The sequence below is a fragment of the Neolamprologus brichardi genome, chromosome 6, assembly GCF_056152115.1.
Source record: "Neolamprologus brichardi isolate AB-2024 chromosome 6, ASM5615211v1, whole genome shotgun sequence".
Classification (NCBI taxonomy): domain Eukaryota; kingdom Metazoa; phylum Chordata; class Actinopteri; order Cichliformes; family Cichlidae; genus Neolamprologus; species Neolamprologus brichardi.
The window spans coordinates 14,125,658-14,147,401 of record NC_142109.1 but is presented as its reverse complement, the minus strand read 5'-3'; the positions used below and the strand labels follow the sequence as shown (position 1 = coordinate 14,147,401).

General features: G+C 42.6%; 1 protein-coding gene across 1 annotated transcript in view; it reads left to right on the top strand.

Moving 5' to 3' along the window:
- Positions 1-21,744, top strand: part of cntln (centlein, centrosomal protein) — a 92,452-nt gene that overhangs the window by 14,731 nt on the left and 55,977 nt on the right. Inside the window, exons 9-13 of the mRNA XM_006787076.3 lie at positions 150-389; positions 8,032-8,166; positions 12,923-13,042; positions 15,691-15,812; positions 19,824-19,940. Of these exons, the coding sequence (XP_006787139.2) occupies positions 150-389; positions 8,032-8,166; positions 12,923-13,042; positions 15,691-15,812; positions 19,824-19,940 (734 nt within the window). The remainder of the gene's footprint in view (positions 1-149; positions 390-8,031; positions 8,167-12,922; positions 13,043-15,690; positions 15,813-19,823; positions 19,941-21,744) is intronic.

Genomic DNA, 21,744 nt, shown 5'->3' with positions numbered 1-21,744 from the left:
CTTATCCTAATTTTTCTATTACTGAATATAACACAGTCTTAATGTCACCTAATGAGTGGTTTTTGTCATTTTTCTCTCATCGATCTGACCCTTCCATTCCCTCTTGCTTGGATTTTAAACCTCTCTGGCTTATTTATATTTGTTGACAGCTATACAAAGAGTTGAGTCAGTGCTACCAGGCTCTCGTGTCTAGTGAGGCCAAGCTCCGCCAGAGTCACCAGGAGCTGAGCAGCCAGCTGGCGCAGAAAGACCAACAGATCTTAGAACTCCAAGCTGACCTACAACAGCAGCAGCAGGAACAAATACAACTTCAACAGGAGCTGCAGCTGCAACAACAGCCTCAGCTAACAGCCATTTACCCAACTCCACAAAAACAAACCAACTTTAAGGTAAGCACTATTCTCATTCTTCACTATGTCTTCCAAAAAGGCCTTAATGATCAAATGCATAAAAACATCTTAGCATAGCAAGTATGCCAATCTATGATATGCATTTGTGTGAGTAAGAGCAACAAAATGTGCATGCTTACAGTTCCCTGGACATTACATCGGTCTTCTTTCTTTCACAACAAACACATTATAGTTGTATAATTCTGTCAATTGCTTGCCTGGACTTAATATCTAATTGTCCCAAGATACAGAGATGTCAATGTGTAGGTGTGTAGGTGGACCTGCAGGCACAGTAATAACTGACTGGCCCCAGCATGGCCTATGGTGGTGGTCTTTAACTCAGAATCATTCGTTTGATATTGCTCTAGTTCACCCTTGATCTATCCATCTCTCTGAGCACCAGTGTCTTTTATGTCCGCTATCTGATCTTCTCTCACCGCCAGTCCTAGGCATACGCGCACTCTCTGAATAACATACTTTAGATATCGCCTTTCTGCCCTCCCACCCAAGTAACTGGAAGTCCTTTTAACACACGCGGGTCAGACAGCAAAGCCAGGTAAGAGGTGAAGAGAGGTGATTTAATTGGAACTCCATAATGTTTTTGAAGATGATGTTAGAGTTACAATTCTACGTCTGTCAGTCAGCGGGACTTTGGCTTTAGCGTTGTGCCTTTTGAACCAATCGCCCCCAAGGCGAGGCCTTTAGTAACTGCTAACGATATGATGATAGGTGGTAGACCACACAGTATAAGACACTTGGTTGGGGAAAAAATTAAAATCTTGAGACACTTTATTCCATCAGCAGTTCTCTGGCACACCACTTGACATTTTAAGGAGCCTCTCGGTCTCTTCTGCTCTACGACTTACCATTCCAGTTTCCTCCTTCAGCTAACTCCAGTTGATGCAGCACAAGACGATATTTTTGCAGCAGCGGAGAAATGTTTTTCTGCCTCCGCAGCGTTTAATTTGTTAATTTGATTGGCTGATTTTCTGAAAGTGCTGCTCCCAGACTGTGCAAGTTAGAAGATATCAGTTCAAATGTTAAGTGAGTTACAATGAACCTGTCTCACTTAACCCTCTTAATTTAACCAGCGGTAAAATATAAATGGATCATTTAGTCAGTAATTAAATACAGTACTGTAGTGTTCCCACAGTAATTAATACTACATTTAGAGTAGATGCAGTTAGTGCTCTGTGTGTGTAGTGTGGGCACATACACTGACTGGCCACAACATTAAAACCACTGACCGGTGAAGTGAATAACATCGATCATCTCGTTACAATGCAGCGTGCTGCTGGGAAATGTTTTTGGGGGGCTTTTAATTTTTTTTGTGTCATGCACCATTTTAAGGCAGGTAGTTTTAATGTGACTTACTGATATATGTGTGCATGTGTTTTCTTGCCTCTCAGAGTGAAAAGTTAGCTCACACAATTCTCAGGGCTGGGACATAATTAGAAAAAAATCATATATATAACCAAAGCTAAGAATAAATGATAACTTTTGTTTACCGAACACATGTAGCTGCTGTCTGGCTGATTTGTTTTTTTTAACTTTCTTACCCGCTGACATCAAAGTGAACAGATCAGGTATCCCAAGGTATAGCGCTCAGTCAGGAGGGTTTTCTATTTCCCACTCTCTAATTTCACTGACAGGTTGTGCGTACATGTGGGTACGTCTGTCTTCATAGTTGTGTGTTTGACTGAAGGTGTGTGTGTGTGTATCCGAGCACATAATCGCGAATTCTGTAACAACTTCCTCCCGAACACCTGTTAAATTCAAATGCTCGGGTTGTTAAGGCAGATTTGATTTTAATTTTAAATGTTTTGGTGGAAGTTACTATTGGAGGTGATCAAAGTACTGATCGCAACAGGAGCACAGGGGGGGAGACACAGTGCTCATTTGAATATGGACCGGAGCGACGGCTTTGAACACCCCACCCGCAGTGGTTTTTGGTGGGGGCGGGGATAAAGGAGGGGTTGGGGTGAGAGGAATAACACCTTTTGTGTGTTACATTTCCATGCTGCGCACCAAGATTGTGCGTTCTCGCTTGTCTTATGCAAAGTTAACTCTTTACAGGAAGCTGAACAAGACTTTACAAAGGCTCAAATGTGGGCAGTGTGTGGCATGACCACACAGCTCAACTCATCTTAATCAGGCTGGTTTCTACTTGAATAATGTGACCTCATTCATTATCTGTTAAATCTATTTTTGTTATTTATTCACAAATTAAAATATAAATACTACATCTATCAGTCTGTCTCTCTAAGATCTATGTTTGTATGTTGATAGATTGTCACCATTTTTTAGTACATCAAAAGTCAGCTAATTGCTCCTGTGCTTAGGTAGTTGTCCAGAGTGTGGGTATTTGCCTGTGTTTGAGTTTATAAAGTGGTGCAAACATCTCCATGTCAGGCTGTAGATGGCCCGATGCCCTGATCTTCTAGCTTTAGGGCCTGGCTGATCATCAGGCACCTGGATGACCCCCATATACAACGAGCTGCTGTGAAATTGCCAGGTTAGGGAGGCTTGGGTTGCCAGGTTGGGTGGTCACCATCGCAATCTAGATGCAAAGCAGGCTCCCTCATTAGCGGACAGAAAACTAGCTAGTCTGAACATTTCATTATTCAGAAGCGTTTAACTGCATCGTTTGTATTTACTGTAGTTTAGTTAGAGTTTGGCTACTATCAGAGCCGAGCTGTGATTAAAGACCAACATTAGAATCCACAGCAGACCTCAGGCTTTCTGGAATCATCACCGCAGTAAATGAGTGGTAAGTTGTTAATTATGTGGGCAGTCATTCAAAGCAGTGGTTACTCTCTCATCAACATTGGAAAGAGAAAATTAGGCATTCACATTCAATCCAGAAAAGTTTGGCCTAAATATAATGGGAAGAAGCACCTGTGTCTTTTGAAATGTTTACTGAAACTTTTTTTAATGGCCTATTTAAAGAAAAACAAACAAACAAAAAAACATTTATACAAGGTTTGTGTTTTTTTTTCTTTTTGTTTGCTTTGGTTTGTCTCATTATCTCAATAGGACAGCAATAATGTTAACATAACACCTGTGTTTTTTCTTTAAACTATGTCTATAGACATTTGAATGCCGCTTTATTATAATGATACATGAAATGCAGTAAGGTCTCATACTAAGCCTGAAGCACAGAAATAACATTTAGAGACATGACCGAGCCTTCTCCCTCCTGTTTTTTTTTAATATACTGAATGAACCCCACACGTTGCATCTCCCTTATCTTGCTGAGATCATTTTTTAACATCTGCTCCTGGGTTTTTATTAATGTTGGCTAATTTAAACGCTTTTAGATGTGTAATTAAAGTGCTAGTGAGACGCTCACACGTACATAAATTTATACACCCACCATTTTTGTCAGGTCACCTTTGGCTTTGGTGAGGCATTTCTTTTGATCATCATCATCATTAATGGCAGTCATCGGCTGAAAAGGGTGAAAACATAATGCCACGAAGAAATGTGAAATCAGCTTTCAGCTAGAAGTTGAATAGACACTCAAAAAGGCATGAGGATGAGTTTAGTATGTTGTCCAGCTTGTCTCAGTATTGTAATTTTTATTTCTGTGTTTTTAAGCACTTTGCAGACCTTGGGTTTTTAATTTCTTAGATTTTGTAGTGCAAAGTCAATTGTGGCCTTTCCCAAATGAAAGATGGTAAACTGAACTAAAGGTAACTGAATTGTGGTGATGTGAAAAATGGCTGACAGTAGGGTAAAGCAAAGGTTTATAAAGTGGTGCAAACATCTCCATGTCAGGCTGTAGATGGCATGACGTCCTGATCTTCTAGCTTTACATTGCATTTTAACATGAATGCAATAAAGAAATGTGTAAGTGAGTATCAAAACTACTGTATAATGATAGCATTGCTATTGTGGGGAAGGTATCACGGTAGTAACAAATTGCTACGATATTGCTAACCCTAATAAGCATGAAATTAAGTTCAATTAAAAAAAGGAGAGAGGAAATAAGCTCATATATGAATTTAGCTTTGAATGTTCATCATTGTACTTTGTGAAAATGTGATTGAAGGCACAGGCCTTGTTTTCATTCATGCTACAGTCACAATGAGGAAAACGGTGACTGGAGACCATATTGCAACCAAAGTTATTGCAACCATGTGCAATGAACTTGCAATCTTGTTGCCTTCGAAATGGTTGCTTCGAGGCAGACACTAGGTCTATCACCACTTGCAGTCAGTTGGAGTCTTCAAAGCGATTTTGGTGCAAGAGACAATGAGACAGAATCAGCCTGCTAAATGGAGTCAAGTCGGCAATTATATGCAATCTGTGACAAAATAGTGATTAATTGGGATTAAATCTGTGAATATATGTCTACTTTATTACTTTACTTTAACTACTTAGAACAGCCTCAGCTTATGGGCAAGTTGGTCACCGCAACAACTTTCAATCAGTCTAAGACAGCAAAAACAATTCACTGCTTTCACCGAGCAACCACTGATTTTTCCTAGGCGCAAGGAGTTGCTGTCCTATTTTTGCTCTAGTGTGACTGAGCCATTAAGACGAATGCCCTTCCTTTAATTAAACTCGCAGGACCTACTTTAAAGTATATTAATCTTTATCGTAAACACGTGGCTGTATTCACACATTTCTTTTTTCATTTGAATTCCATTAATGCTTAAAATGCATTTTTCTCAGTGACTAATGTTATGTGTGCTGATTGTATTAGCAATAAATAGTATTACCTACATGAGTTTGAGTTTTGGGTGTGTATTAGTAGTAAATATTGTTGTCAACATGTGTGTGTGTGTGTGTGTGTGTGTGCGTGTGAGTGGGTGGGTGAGTGTTTGGAGCTGGCCCACGTCCAGGGCCAGAGACATACTAATGACATAGATGCCAGTGGTGTGTTTTACAAGCTCAACTGCTCTCATTAGATGAGAAACTCTGTGTAGCACAGCTCGCCTCATTAATGAAGCACAGCCATGTGCCGCTGCAGAGACATACACTCACTCGTTCTAGCACATACACCCGGGTCAAACAGACTGTGTGGGAGGACTCAGGGCTGGGTACACACTCCGAAAACATACACGCACCTACTTCCTACTCACTGTGTGCCGTCCTTCTATTAAGTCCCCCTCCACTGCGCTGCCAGTTAAAACACACACTCATCCATCTATACACAAAGACACATGCTCTTTGAAGACTCACCATCTTGAATACAAAGTGCACCAGGCCTGAGAGTGCACTGCTTAAAGTCCTCACTTCTCAGGCCTATCCAATCACTTTCACATATGCTGTCGTTCCACAGATCTATTCGAATGCGATTGTGTGAGCATGCGTTTGTGTATCCATGCAGTGAGTGGCTTTGGGTGTGTGTGTGTGGGTGGGGAGCCCCTCCTGATTATAGCTACTCCATAATTAACAGTGATCAGATTTGTTTTGTGGCATAAATGGTGCATGTGTAGAACATTAGGCCTGGCAAGTCTCATTTCACATTCAGCTCAAGGGCTCGGCAGCAGACGGGTCACGAGCTTCAGGGAGCACAATCACAAGCCTCGCTCCATATGGTCCTGCCTGCCGCATCCTCACATGTGAGGGCCGCCAGTGCCAGACAAGTTCCCCCAAGAACCTAATCGTGTTCAGTAATTACCAAGACCGGCTTTTCTCTCTCTTTTTTTCCTCCTCCCCTCCCTCCCTCAGCCTCCTCCCAATCTCTTGCTCTTTTTATTTATTTTTTTCACCACACCTGCATGCTCTCTTCTCCTCTGTCAATCTCATGCTCCCGCGCCGTCTCTTGGTTTACTCTAAGCTATGTGTAATCTGTTTGTCTTTTTTTCCCCGTTTATATATATTGTTGCTCTTTTAACGGCTTCCCGGCTTTCCTGTTTTCCGCTGGATGAAAATCAGGAGGGCGACGAGAGAGAATTCGCGAGGAAGAAAAGTCAGACGCTCCCGCATCAGTTAATTTCTAAATTGCTTTATGTGGCTGATGCCGAAAAACGCACTCCATCCTCCTGCCTGCCTGGAAATTATAAATAATTGTAACAGATGCGCCAATATGGCCGGCCTCCAATAAACGAGGCCCCAGATAATTTGACCAACCCCCTTTGACAGGCCAATTTAATAAAACATGAACAAAATCTTCCTCACTAATAATTTATCATCCCCTCTCCTCCCCTTTGGTTAAAGTTGATTACCCTGGCAGTTAACAAGGTCACGCCCAGATGCCAGGTTTCTGATAATGCAATCAGGACTTGTTGGAAAAAAGGTGATGACATCCTGTGTGGTTTTCTTCACAACTTGGCCTCCCAGTACAACACGGTGGTGAAGGCCTTTGTTTGTCAAAGAGCTTCAATTTGATGTGTTGAGTCAAAGTGTTGTTGATAGCAGCAGGTGAAGCTTTTCTTTTCTCTTTAGTTTCACACTTTTTTTATTAGCGATTTAAGAAAAGGCGTGAATATGTGCAGGTGATACAGTCAAGAGGTATGTGGATGAGTTTTTGAACTATTAAAGGGCTTGTCTGACTTGATAAAAACTGCCTATACAGCACGTGGCCTTTTGGCAGTGGATTTAAAGTCATGCTGTCCTTAAAGCTATAATATCTTTGCACAAAAACACACACTCAGCATAACAACACAACAGTAGCTAAAGCGTAGAGATTAACCTTCAGAACTGCCTTAATTCTTTATGGCATTAATTGTATAAGGTGCTGATATTTTGATATTTGTCTGAAACTTTGGTCCATATTGACATGGGAGCATCACACAGTTGCTGCACATCTTTGATGTGAATCTCCCGTTCCACTACATCCCACTACTAGCCTGAAACATTGATACAAGGCAGGATGGATCGATGCTTTGATGTTACTTATGCGGAAGTCTGGCCCTACCATCTCAGTGTCACAGTAGAAATCAAGACCCATCAGACCAGGCAATGTTTATCCAATCTTCTATTGACAGTTTTGTGGAGCCCATGCGAGTGGTAATCTGAGTTTTCTGTTCTAAGCTGACACAAGTTGGACCCAGTTTGGTATCCCATCTCCTTCAAGGTTTGTCATGTTGTACATTCAGAGGTGCCCTTCTGTATACCTTGTTTGTAATCCAATCGATAAGGTGGTTAATTAAGTTGCCTTCTTATAAACTTGAAGTGGTCTTTCTGTTCTTCTCTAGTGTTTTTGCCCAGATAACTCCTGTGTATTGGATATGTTCTCATTTTTGGACTGTTTTCTCTAACCCCTAGAGATGGTTGAGCAGCCAAATCCCCATATCATCAGATTCTGAAATACTCAAACTAGCATGTCTGCCACCTTGTGACATTCAAAGTCACTTATATCACCTTTCTTCTTCATTCTGATGTTCGGTTATAACTTTAGCATGTTGTCTTGAGTACGTCTACATGCCTGATTGAATTGAGCTGCTACCATGTAATGGGCTGATTAGATATTTGCATTGACAAGCAAATATGGTTAAGTGGGTGTGTTTGTTACAGCTGAAATACTCAACTTTGAGGTATAACATGGATAATATTCCTAATTTTCTGACATAAGCATGACAAATTAACAGCTGTCACCAAACCAAGGCTCTGTTTTCTATCAGCCTATCTTAGTCGTCTCTTTTCAGCCTTTCAAGCACCAACATATGCGCCATCTCTTTTCTCACAGGCGCTGGCGTCAGAGCAGGTTGATGCGGTAGCCCAGAAGTCTAGCCCTGACCAGGCCTCTACTCGAGGTTCATGTCCCAGGACAGAGGGGAGTACTTTCCATCAGAGATCTGCCAGTTCCATTAGAAGACAACAGGTAGGTCAGAACGGGCTTCTGGTAATTATGTCAAAGCCAACACGTGGATGAGCAGCTAACATACCCTCACTTATCCATTACTGTTTTGTTCAGATTAGATCAAAGCCACAGAGAAGGGATATAAAGGAAACTGTCTTTCTAGAATCATATGATTTATCAGACCCAGCCCCTGCCAACCTTTGTCCTGAACTTCCCAACACACACACACAGATGCCCCTCCTACTGTGACCAAGCCGGCGTGTGCTGCTGGTTTCACGCATGCCTTGGGCTCAGGCACTGGCTAATTTACCGCTTCAGCAGTACATTATGAACAAGAAAGAAGCTTTTGATCTTCTCAGTATTCAACTCATAAGTTTGGCAGGACATGTTTCTAGATGGCCTCACTCACTCTAAAGCTGGCCCGAAGACACGTTGTTTGATTTAAGCCGCTGTCCTCATTGTATCTTAAATCGAAGCGCTTCTGTTCTGGCAGTCTATATGTGTAATGTAATTATACCGTGCAAAATAAATAAATAGTATTGACATTTGATGAGCTTCCTTTATGCTTGCCTTAGGACACACAGCTCACAAACACATAATTGTTCTATTATCCACCTATAATTTATTATCAAAAACATGCGCCAATGTTGATCCTGCTGCTGATATCCAAAATCAGTGTGTAAATACTTTTTTTGATATTCTATTATACTGACTAATAACGTGAATCATAATGAGATCTACTGAATGGAAATCGGGGCATTTGTCATCAGTTTCAGTAAAAGTCAGCTTGGCTTTTCATTTATTATAAATGCAATCCTGCCTGTCACTGCCTCTGACCACACATTTACTGTGTGTTATACATACGTTTACAAATGAGATTTTGATGCAGGCACATGATCATATTAGAGCTGCCGCGCCAACATTTACAGAAACAGATGTCAGATGAAAGACGGAGAGCTTTAAATTGAACTAACTCCTTTAAATGAAATAAAGTTATTATTTAACAGAATGTAATTTAAGATTGATGCGTTTTATTTATTTGAGTGGCGACTACAAAGTGGCATCTTTAAAGTGGCATTCTTTCACATAGCACAGTGGCACGTTCACGTCTCTCAGCCAGTAGCTATAAAAACTCAGGTTATTACTTTAAAACATGTAAACTTCATAAAACATGTCCAGCCTTACTGTAAATCTTGAATAATTTCTAGAAGCACGATGATGGTCCAAAAAAACTATAAACTTTTTATGCCTCATTACGATTCATACCACTCCATTTAAACTGGAATAACAAACTTGAAGGTCAGCAGCTGATGAGACGAGTCTTCTGTTCAGCATACTGTTTCCCCCTTGGAATCAAATTTCTGCTATTTTACTCAATGCCCACAGTGAAGGTGGATTATTGGCTGCGTCTATAAACAGTGCAGAGTGGTGCATGTCCGACTGTGTTGGGTGCATGCAGTAAGTGCTATAATGATGTTAGCCATTAAAAAAAAACAAACAAAAAAACTATGTCTCAAGGAACTTGAGAGACTTGGTGTGTGTGTGTGTGTGTGTGTGTGTGTGTCACATGATTTGAGTGAGGAAAGTTTACTTTGATGTGAAAAATTAGATTTGAAAGACCTCATGAAAAATTGTATTTTAAAGTTCCAAACTGCTTAGAGTTTTTATTAGAAACAACACTGTGAATTTCTAACATTATACAGAGTGGACCATTTTTCAGCATGATTTACTTCAAGTTTGAGCTACAACTTGGGCATTTGTTTTTTAAAGTTTGCTTAGTAACAGTGCTCATTTGAATGTATAGTCATCAGGGAACGTGAACACATTTAATTACTCTCCAAATGCACTCATAACAGGCTAGTGCAATCATAAAGAAACCCACTGATGACAGTGACTCAGTGTCTCTGTCAGATAGAAAGTAGAGGAGAGGTGAAGGGAGGCGGGCACTCAGTGAAACGATTCTTTCCTCTGCTGATCCCTCAGTAAATCCGATTTTTAAGTTACAGGCCTTTTCCCTCATTTCCTTCTTACTATGTGCCCTCTGTCCCTCCTTCTGCGTTGCGCTCTCATGTTTACAAAGCCATTACAGGGTGTTATACACAGGTCAGGCCATGACCACCAGACAGCTGCCGAGCTGAGGTAAATGTCGAGGACAGCCTTCTGTGTCTCGTGTTCTCTGCTTTTTATCCTTCAGGCCTGTCTTGTGGAACATTAACATCAATGCCGCAACACAGAGCCTCCCACACAAATAAAGGGCATTCATGCGTCTTCGGGTCCAGCAGCAGTCAGGCGTCCAACTGGACCAGAGAGAACATCTGCACCAAAATGTCAGTCATTAGTCAGTGTCACCATTTTATTCATTTACCGTGGACTTTAGACAAGCACGCAGCAGTTTGTCTCACGTGGTTCTCACCTTCATTAATAATTACTGTGATCAGGTTAAGTAGTAAATATCATTCACAATTTATATTTCTACCTGAAACCCAGTTTAGAGTTTGTCTGCAGTATGTCGTGCACTTTATAATTGCTCATCTTTACTTTTAGGTTTAGGACTTCGAGTTGGTTTGGATTCCCCTTTTGGAATCTATGTTTCCCCCTTGTACAGACAGACTAAGCCAGTTGGCCTGCCACTCATCAGGAATATGCAGATCAATCTGCTAATTAGTTGCATAGAGTCATTAAGGCTGAGTTAGAACACATGGTTGGCACCCATGCAGGCATGTTAGCAAAACCTGGCCGCCAGGTCACTGGAGTCAACTGTAGCCTCAGAGCACATTTCCCAGCACACGTACATCGTGTATATATTAATGTCACAAGCAGATGTTCTGTTTTAAATACACATTCTGTGATATTAAAACTAAAGGAAATGTGTTATAACTAATTAAGTGACAAATGCGTTTTTTAAGTTACAATAAAAAAAATGTCTTAAAGTCTAATCCCATTCTTTTAAACATGTCAATTAGCATTTTGCAGCAGTTGCTATTCAATGAACAATATCTGCTGTCTGTTAGTGTCCTTCTAAATAGCAGTTTTCTCTTTTACCGGTGAAGTTCGCCCTCATGTGAATGATTTGAGTCGCAGACCCATACACAAGGGATTCATGAGGAGCAATGCAAAGAAAGCAGAGTCCATTGTTTTCATGTATTCCATGTTGCCATGTAACAATATTCAATCACGTGTTATGAATTATCATGCAAAAAAATTTTTTTCACTCACTTTTGAGAGTGGAGAGTTTTGAGGCAATGTTATTTTAAAGTTTGCCAAGCTGCTTTGTGAGCAGATGTACAAGTTGCGCTATTTGTTGTGCTGACAGAGTAAGGTGTGATTTGGCTTCTGCAGGGAATCTTTGACATATCCTACGTAAATGGCTGACGTTGTTGCCTGCATTTATGTCTGAAACAAATAAAATGTCAGGACTTTTTAAAAACAGCCGTCAGAATGTACCATGTCCCTCCAGGAATTTGCTGACATTTTTGAGTCCTGATATTGATGCTATGTTTATTATTCCTCAGACTGAGACGATTGTTGATCTCTTGCTGATATATCCAAAAACTGCTGCAATAAAGTAGTCAGGAATGCACAGGAGGAATCAATGGTACGGAACAGGCCAGTAGTTGCGCGCTGCGTCAAGATGACTTGTAGTTACAATTCCAAGGAGGTTACACCAGGAGGGTGTGGGTTTCAGCGGGAGTTTGCAGTTTCCCACTGAAGCATAAATCCCCACCGGTCAAGCACCAAGATGTGTTTGGTTCCCCCAGTGCTTGATTAGTGCATGATTTTGCGTAGGACACTAGGGCATGAGATATTTTCTTGTTTCAGCCGTAACAACAGGTGTTGCAATATCAGAAAAGGCTGAAATCTTAATGACTTTAATAGGCAAGAGAGCTTGTCAACAGCAATCAAAATACATATTTTTTGGATGGTGGGGGGTTAGGCTTAACTGATCTGCTATCCTCTCATTAACCTCACCACTTTAGCACCACTTCCTCCTCCTGTACTGCTCATCTTTCTCTACCCAAGGACTGTTGTGCATTTAGTCGCATTGCATATTTTAGCCTGCCATCTGGTCAGCCCTGCCCGGCGCTACAGGGGGGCCTCCTATCCTTTCATATTCATATTCCACTAGCATATTGTTCCCACTGCTTTTCTACAGCGCAGCCCCAGCAATTCTCCATTTCTTTATTTATTTCTACAGAAGAGGCTGGCAAGCAAACTGCACCCCCCTCCTAATCGGCGGCTCTTCCAGTTGTCCTATCAAGTGTAACCTGGAGGCCCCTAGCAGAGCAATTAGAGCGGCCTCCCTGACCACCTCTTGTAATGAAGCCCAGCACATTCTGGAATCTATAGCCCCTTTAGTCTCCCCTAATGGGACATCATTATTGTCAAAGAAACAATGTAAATGGAAATGAACATACTCATTAGCCAGTCGCAGGGAGAAACCTTTGCTGCTCTCAGCTTGCAACTCCTGCTTCCAAACACACACACACACACACACAAGAGTGAACCTCCTCCCTTCAGCTTCTGTGGACTGCTGCTCGAGCTTGCTTTATTCCTCTGGCAGCGTGTTTGTTTTTGTCTGCATATGTGTGTACCAAGGAAGACAATGCTCATGTTTTACTCAAGGTGAGAGGGGAGTGGAGTGAACATAGATAATTCCATTATTGGCATTCACTCAGTGTTTCTACAGATGTTAATTGCTGCATGTGTTTGTGCCTGTCTGTGTAAGTGAAGTGTGTTCAAGCTCCCACCCCAGTGCTTCTTTGCTTACCCTTCCCAGGGTGCACCAGTGCAGCGGTCCAGGTCCCTGTCTCCAGCTGGCAGCGTCGGGTTCGGAAGTGAGAGGAGAAAAGAGGCAGAAGAGAGGATTCGAGACCTCGAGGAGCTGCTGCAATTGAAGGTAATTACTTGCCAATGTATACAAATAAATGTAATGTCTTAATCTTTTCCACCCCTCTTAGAACTGTTTATTTATCCCCAAGTTTAGAGTACAGTTCTCACTCTGATTCCTTATGGTCGAACTTTTATTCGTCTTTTTTTGCATCTTTTGTCTGTGTATCCCTGCATGACAGTGTTTCTCAAAGTGACATTGAACTACCCGAAGGAGTGGTTTGCTTCAAAAAGCACATTTGTTGTTGCTATATTTTGGTGACATCTGTTAGTATCAGTTTGAAGGAGCTGCTTGTTGCTGTGGCCACTAGCTTAGATATGATTGCTGCTATCAGCTACTGGTTTATATAGAGGTCTGCAAGAAAGTAACAGTGGTTCAATTGCAGTACTGCTGCCACTGCCTCCTCCGTGACCTTCTCTTACGGTGTCTTTCACACATACATACGTACATGGGCGCACACACAAGCAGAGTGTGCGTAGGCAGTGAAGCAGCAGGAGAGAAGCCGCTCCGGTGAAAGCGGATGCAGCCATTTTTCTTTCTTTTTTTTATCCTTAAACGAATCAGCTTTATTGGTCTTTTAACCTTCACGTGCTCTGTTATGTTCTTCTCAGACTATTCTTCGTCCTCGTGTTGTTTTCAGTGTCTCCAACTGGCTGCAAGCAAAAGAAAAAAAGTTCATTTTCACCCCCGTGTTGCACTTTCCCCTAAAGCTCACTGCCTTTAAAAAACAAATCTCTCTATCTTCGCAGCTGACCAACGAGTGAGTGATTATTCAGAGGTCATCTCCCTTTGAACACAATCCCAGGAACACATTAGGCACCATTTCCTTGTCAGATCTGAAGTGTCTGAATTACATCACTGGCAGACACCTCGACAGTAATGCTCAACATAGATTCAGACAACACGCATGACTGTCTTAGTTAATGGTGCCATTTACTTGTCTGCTGTTTGAGGGGCATTTAGCAAAGGTATGCACAGAAAAACGTGACTACATTAATGAGGGCATTTGTTCAAGGCGTGATTTAGTGGTTTCTGTCCTTTGCTTGTTTCTGGAAATAAGCAAAATGCCCTCTATCAGTTGCACTTGAGACCTTACCTTCAGCCTCTTACTGTACAGTACTTTGCTTGGTTCAGTTCGCTGCTGTGCAGTTTTCCAGTCCTTTCCAACAGAATGCTTTTCAAATTGGGTACGGCAGCCATACCATTGACATGTTGACCTTAGCTGCGAACAAACAAACAATTCTCTTAATAACGCCCTCCTTTTTTTCTACTTCACACTTTGAAGTAAAAAGTAGCTGTTGCTGTGTAATTATTTTTCAGCTTGAGAACGTCCACACATGTGTTCGCTGACTGAGTGGGGGCGTATTGATCGGTGGGCAAGGGTCTGTGGCCTGATGACCAGAGCTGGTCTGCCCAGGGGGAAGCTCTATAAGGAGCCTGGGAAGCCATGATGTGGCTAATGCCCTGCCACTTGCACCATCCCACCCCCCCGCCGCCCCTCCATCAGTCAGCCACAACTCCTCTGTGTCCCCCCTCAGCCTCTAGTTCCACCAGTTAACACTGCTCTGGTCTGGCCCCTTTCATTAAAGCCCTGTTTTTGAGAGGTCGGGGGCTGCTCGAAAGGGCTGACGATGTCTTGCAGATGTCCTCAGTGAATAATCCGCACTAGGGAAAATCCATACTTGTCACATCGGCAGTGTGGATGTGCAGTGCGCGCGTGTGCACACACATTGTGTGTCCAGCGCATATTTGTGTGCGCTCTCTCTGTTCTCTTTGTCCTTGTTAATAATAACAGGGCCGAGGGCTCGCATTTCCCTCTCTGCAGGGTAGCCGTGTCATATCAGCAGTAAACAAGCTCCTTCCCTTCAGAAAGCACTCGACAACTCTCCCTAGCCTTGGCCACTCAAGCAGAAACCTGTCCTGCACCCTTCCTTTCACTTTTCCTTTTCCTCCCCCTCTCTCTTTCTCTCTCTCTGTCTCTCTCTTTTTCCTCTCGTTCTAATTTCTCAGCTCTCTTTCTCTTTTCTCTACTTCCATGAGCTCTCTGTCTCTTTTTCCTTACCCTCTTTCCACCTCTGTTTGTCCTGCCTGTTGAAAGAATTTTTTCCATCGCCCTCCCTGTTAAGGTCAATGTGATGAGGGAGGAGGGATGCCCCTGACAAGAAAAATCTATATGTTGTCTTCTCTTAACTCCTTCTTTAAAGCAGGAGCCCAATCTCGCTCTGTTTTAATAGCTGTCAACAGCAACAAACCCACCACTACAACCCCATATCACAACACACGGTTGTCATCAGTTGGTAACTCCAGTGAGTTTGTTTCTTTGCTGGTTAACGTGAGCGTGTGTGAGTGTGCAGGCCTGTTTAGTGTACAGTGGCACCAGCGACTCATGTAAACGCCTCATTTTAATGATGCCTCAGTTGACCAGAAGGAGTGGAAGCATTTGTCTGGGAGAAACAAGGAAAGTGGAATGAGTCTTGACCGGCTGCTTTCTGTTAGGCCGAGATGTTTCAGCTGCAAAGCAGCTTAAATATGTTGGTTTCTTATATTTCATGCCCAGTATGGGCTGTATCAGTGCAATTGCGGCAGATTCCCTTCTTCTGTTAACTTTGATTTGAGTTACCCAACTCACGACGGAATGTTGCCATTGTGCTTTACAGATGGAGGAAAATGAAGAGCTGAGGAGAGCTCACGATAAACGTCGTGAACGCCTGCGTTTGATTCAGACCAACTACAAGGCAGTCAGAGATCAGCTGAAAGAGATGGAGAAATCGAATGGCATGTGAGTACACACTTTACTGTTTAACATTTCATAATAAACTCTTATCTCACGGGAAATTATGACTGCAAATGAATGGTGAAAAATCAAAATATACAGAACCCACATCTTCATAAAATAAAACCTGTGCATACACAAAGCAACTGGGATAACCTCCAGTTTCACTACGCAGCAGTGAGTGAGAGACACTTCAAAGCATATAACTTGCCTTGCCTTATGTTAAAAGCCCTGTGAAACACTACAACCCCTTGAAACCACTCACAAATAGTCTTAGGGCCCCATTGCACTCCACATGTTGTCTGACAAGACCTGAGTTCTGGATTTGGGAGAAATTCCTCTTTTTTCATCTTTGAAGAGGTTTTAAGCCCAGTCAAATTGGCCCGTTTTGTGCCAAGTGTATGTGCTCTTCGTCTCTTCTCCCTCAGCGTTCATTAAGATGTGAGAGGCAGAGGCTGGAGGTGTCTGGTCCTGGGGGTGCAAGGTGTTTGAGAAGGCCTGTGGAGGAAGGCTGCAAGAGGGAGGAGGGATGAGAGCCATTTCCTGTTTCGAGCTGCTATCTTCAGCAAAAACCCCAGGATTTTTTACACAAAGTGGAAAATGTGCTGGAAAATGTCATTAACATACGGGTCTTTTCTTTGTGTTGTCTCCACTAGTCGTTTCCCACTTTGCTGTCCATTTCTTTTTTCCACCAGCGTCATTGAGACCACTCAGAGAGTAGCTAAAGGTGCGTATATGTGGTGGCCGTGCGGGAGCGAGGTGTTGACCCCGTCAGCTGTTTTCTCTCTGGGTTAATTAAAGAAAACAGCAGTGCAATGTGAGCCCGTGTGAAAGTGGAGTGAGTGAGAGAGCGTGTTCAGCCCTAGGCTCGACTCGGCTCATGTTAGCTCAGCGCGGTTCAGCAGCATGTGTCTGAGACAGTGGGAACAAAGACGGCCATGTAGAGAGAGCCTCGGCAACGGTTCGCTGTTATGAATGAAACACTCTGAATGGTAACATTGATTTTTGTTAAAAGAAAGCATGCATGTTCCTTTAATAATACAAACAGGGATTTAGTTCAGTATAGAAAGCCTAATGTTAGATTTCAGTCTATCAGTGTCAGTGTATCTGTGTTTTATGAGTGATTTGACATGAAATTGATGCAATAGGCAGCTTTGCCCTTTTCAGTCTTCCTTGGCACCAACCAGTCACTCAATGTTATGATCTTGGCATTCATTTGGCATTAGGCCACATCCTTAAATAGCTGTTAAGCCCACTGGGGTATAATGCCCGCCTGAATGAGAGACAATAGAAAATGACTTAAATACTCCCATTAGTGCTAGGAAATCAGGGGCCTAACAAGTCAGCGGGGATAGGCGTTGACTCTCATTGCATTTCGAGCTTGTTAGGGATGTCCCAACAGCTTCCATGCTGCGTTGTTGTAGATGCAGGGGGGTCAGTTTGATCCCCTTTGTGTTCCTGACCAAACGATAAATGGGTAAGTGCGTCTCTCTTCACCTGCCTGTACAAATGCATTTAGGTTTAGAAATGTTTAGACAGTGTCACAATTTTTTAAATTATATTTCGTTTTTCAAAATGACCCTCTGGTAAAGGTAGTTTCAAAAGTGCTGTGTTGAGTAGTGATCCGGCGTGTTTCAGATATTCTTTAGCAAAGTCTATTCCTATTCTAGCATTTTATCCTTGGGGCTGATGAGTGTTTTGCACCTTGTGGTGAACCCTTTGTATTTGCTCTTGTGAAGTTTTCTCTTAATGTTAAATTTTTCAAGAATATGCTCACCTGCTTTAGAGTGTTTCTCATGTGGCTGAATGCTGTGAAGGGTTTTCTTTAGTATAGAAAGGAATCCTGTACTCGTAGTTTTTTTTAAAGATATACCAAAGTGTCAATGTAGCAACAAATAATGTTTTTGCTATCTCTCCAATGTATATCTAATAAACTTCCAGCCTAATGGCATATTTCATTTACTTCAAGGGCGTAGTCCACATGTTTTATGTCCACCAAAAACAGCATCCTAATACAAATGCCACACATGAAATCAGCTCTAGACTATTTAGCTGCTTTACTGATGAAGCAAGAATAAAGGAATGTCCCATAGCTATCTATGACAAAGCTACATAGGCAAGAAAAATTTGTAACTCACTGGAATTACCAGAATTTTTCAATTTTTCCCTGAAAATGTGGTATGATCTTCATCAAAATTCCAGTTATGTTCAAAAGTTTTTCTTATGTCAGTCTCCAGCATTGCCCAGCAAATTATTGATTAGATGATTGGTTTGTGTGCGATCAGCTGCCAAAAGATGTCAGCAATGTGTCTGTTAGCCAGTCCCGCCCAGAATAGAACTGCCAACCAATCGCAAATCAGAAGAACAGTCCACTCGGCTGATCGGTATGCAGGCAATGTGCAGTTGGCCAGTCCCAGTGAAATCTCCCTGCCATTCACCATTACTGCACCACCATATTTTCCCAAAATGGTGTGAAGAAGAGAGAGAAAAAAACCCAACTTCTTATTTATATTAGAGAAGGGAAAACGTTTTTTAATCAGACTGGGGATGATGGGGGTGAGCAAATAAAATTAAAGGTTATTAAAGCATCCGTACTCTGATCAAAGTTGCGCCCATAAACAGATTCCCCCTGATTCAGAGCAATTAGCCGCAGCAGCGTGGAAAAGTTCTCTCTGTTTCCTCCTGCTTAATAATGGAAACAAGGATACCATAAGGGAGGATGCACTGAGGCCTGAAGAAGATGGCTCTCTCATGGCTCCATGTTCAACAGCTTTTAGGCCCACTGTAAACAAATTAAAATGTATAAAGCTTTACCATGACTTAATAAAGCTTCTTGCACATTTCTTAAGTAATGCAGATGATACACTGCAAACCGGAAATTGCACAGGGAGAATTGAAACAGCTGTGGGTAAAAGATCTTGTACTTACTCCAGGCACTTTTAATGTAGGTTTGGCTTCATTCATTGTGTGCTTTCAGAGAAATGTCAGTCTCTGTGCCTATAGAGTACAGTAAGGTTATGTATTAAATAGCTTTAGACTCTGGGAAACTAACACATTACTCCCATAGCACGCATGTACGGCCACACAACTACACTCTAAAGAAGTTCAAGGGCTTCAAATTGCTCACGGGGGCATTAGCAGTATTAAATGAAAACATTTGCCATTCCTCAGTAGCTTCTAACTCCCAGTCACCAGGGTTTAACTAGTATTAGCATAGCACGGCAGCATCTAGATAGCCAATAATGACCATGGGAAAAGGACCCCTCCGCAACAGTGACCCTCACAATCCATTTCCACACCCCTGCCACATTGATCGAGTGAAAATGAGAAGTCGGTGTGTCTGTGTGCGTGACAAAAACGGTATTCTCTTCTCAACTGCTTCTTTTGCAATCTGTGGATTTCTCACTAAAACCTGTTTTAGTTTGCAAATGAAAGGCTAATTGGAATTGAATGTGTTGGGCTCTGGCTGATTGATGAGTTGGATGTGTGCAGGGATGCATTTGGGGGCAGTGGCGATGGTGTGTGTGTATGTGTGTGTGTGTGATTTGAAATGGGAAGTTCAATGGAGGCGGCAGCTACTGAGCACAAAGTGTCATTAAGTATTCATAAGTGAGGTGTAGACATTTGAATGACCTCGTTTGCGAGTGTGTTTTTGCCATTATTTACATTTGCATGGCACACAGGGAATGCTCCACTGCCCTGCCACACGGGCAGTGCCCTGGGCTTTAACAAACATGCATACGTCGGTACATGATTTGCCACTGAAATGTCAAAGTCAAGGCTGCTCATTTGAATACTGCTAAAGATGGCTGAATAACAAAAACACAGCAACACTAAGGGGCCTTGTTACCCAGAGTGAATTGGCCAGAGGCAGCAAGGTGATGTATAGTACCAACAATTTTCCCTTGTTAGTAGGTTTACTTTCCTTATGTCCGTATGTGTGCCAAGTAAGCCTGTGTTTTTCAGTTCCGCTTGTCTATACAGCTGCACTTTGGTCTTCTTTTGTTGTGTGTCTAGGCCAGGTGGAAGGATACAGCGTGCAGCGCCGTGGCAGCTGCGGCAAGAGGACAGTGATGCTGTATGGAATGAGCTGGCCTACTTGAAAAACCTCACCAGAAAACTCTCTATTGAAAAGTAAGTTGCCTGCATTAAAAAAATCCCTGCCAGAAAATTTCCAATCTTTAAGTTGCAGTAGACTTGTTAGCTCACATGTGCACCTAGAGTTTAGCAACAGTACTGACACTCCCAGCTTGAAGTTACTTGAGAGATGCTTTTCATTTCATGTTACTTCTTTGTTACTTCTTCTCTTTGCTCCTTCTTTTGTCTTTAGTCTGTCTCTGGATGTAGTGTAGCCATTGTCTTGTTTGATCTAGAGAAGCCCCCTGTAACCGTACCACTAACACTGACCCTCTGCAGTGCTACACAAAGCTTGGCCTAAAGCCATGGTCTACCTCTCTCCAGTCTTCCCTAGCCTTCACCTCTGCTCACCTCTTCCCTTCTCTATCTCGTGCCTCTGTAACCTCCCCTTACCCTCTTCCTACTTGTCTTCCCAGTTGTCTCCCTCCGGCCTTCTGTGATGCTGCAGTAGGCTGAGGCCAGAATTCTAGTACTTCCCCACCACCACCACCCCCTTCATTGCTTTCCCCTCTGCTCACCCCCCTGCCCTGTCCTCCTAATCCCAGCTGAGCTCATTATGATATAGCCCGGCTGGCTCTCTCCAAGCCTGAGCTGTCCGAGCTAATTACAGGCTACCAGCCCTAGTGCCGCTGATGCTGCCTGTTAAGGGATGTCCGTCCGCCTGCCTGCCTGCCTGGCCACGACTAGAACTGAGCAGACCCGAGCACAATATGATATAGAGGCAGGGCGTGTGGGAGTGAACAGACCGCAGTGAACATGCAGGTTCCTTGGAACTGACCTGCAAGGAAAACCACAAGGGATGGAGAGCTGCTGGCCTCCTTCCTAGCTGTGCAACTGCCTCGTCCTTAGGGGTTGGTGTTGATCCCCCCCATGTGCCCCTGACCAGCACTCCACCTCATTTCCTCCTTTCCCGGCCCTCACATGCGACCTCACGACGGTCGCTTGTGGAAAGTAAACTTGTCTGAGATGTTTTTAACTTGCACTTTAGAAACAAAACCTCTCAATTCCAGGGCAAGCATCTTCACACACGTACAGCTCAGCAGCTTCCCTGTTACTTTTCCCATCTTTATTCTGCTCCTCCTTTCATACCTGTTGTGAGAATTAACAGGAGTGAAAATAGTTTGGGACTATGAACAAAGCCAGCTTAACCAAAAAGCTTTACTTTCCCGCAACTCACAATGCAAATTTCAGTTGAATGAGTCCATCCTAGTGAAACTAACCAAAGATGGTCCTGTTAACCTAAAGCAAATGCCAGAAAAGACTTGGGGCATGGAGGGAAAAATTGCTTTTCACTGACTAGTATTATTATAAATGTGTTCATAACAGTTCTGTCAGGTAAGTGTAATTGTTATCTCATAACAGCTAAAAACATGGGGCTAAATAAAGGCCCTTATTAAGCTTTAAATAGCTAGTGGTTGGTTTAGAGGAGAGTCTCTGTATAAACTCTATTTGTCTTTCATTTGGTTTCCTCATTGTCATGATATCATTCACAGATGCCTTCTTTCACCTTCTCCAAAAACAGCACATTTAAAGCACTGTCTTGAGGCCCAAATGACCATTTCCCACAATGAATATTGCTCTGATAACTTGTGCACAGTGGGTCCCTAAAGCACTAAAAGAGGGTTATCAAAACCAGCCCCCTGTAATCTAAGCACTTGAATAGCAGGGTGAGGAGGAAGGTGAAACAGGTCTGTTCTGTTTTGTTCGCTGATTTGTCGGCTCCCTGCGGTTTAATTTAAGGATGAATTAGGCAACAAATTACTTATTATTTGACAACTTTTTACTTGAAAATCATAGCAAA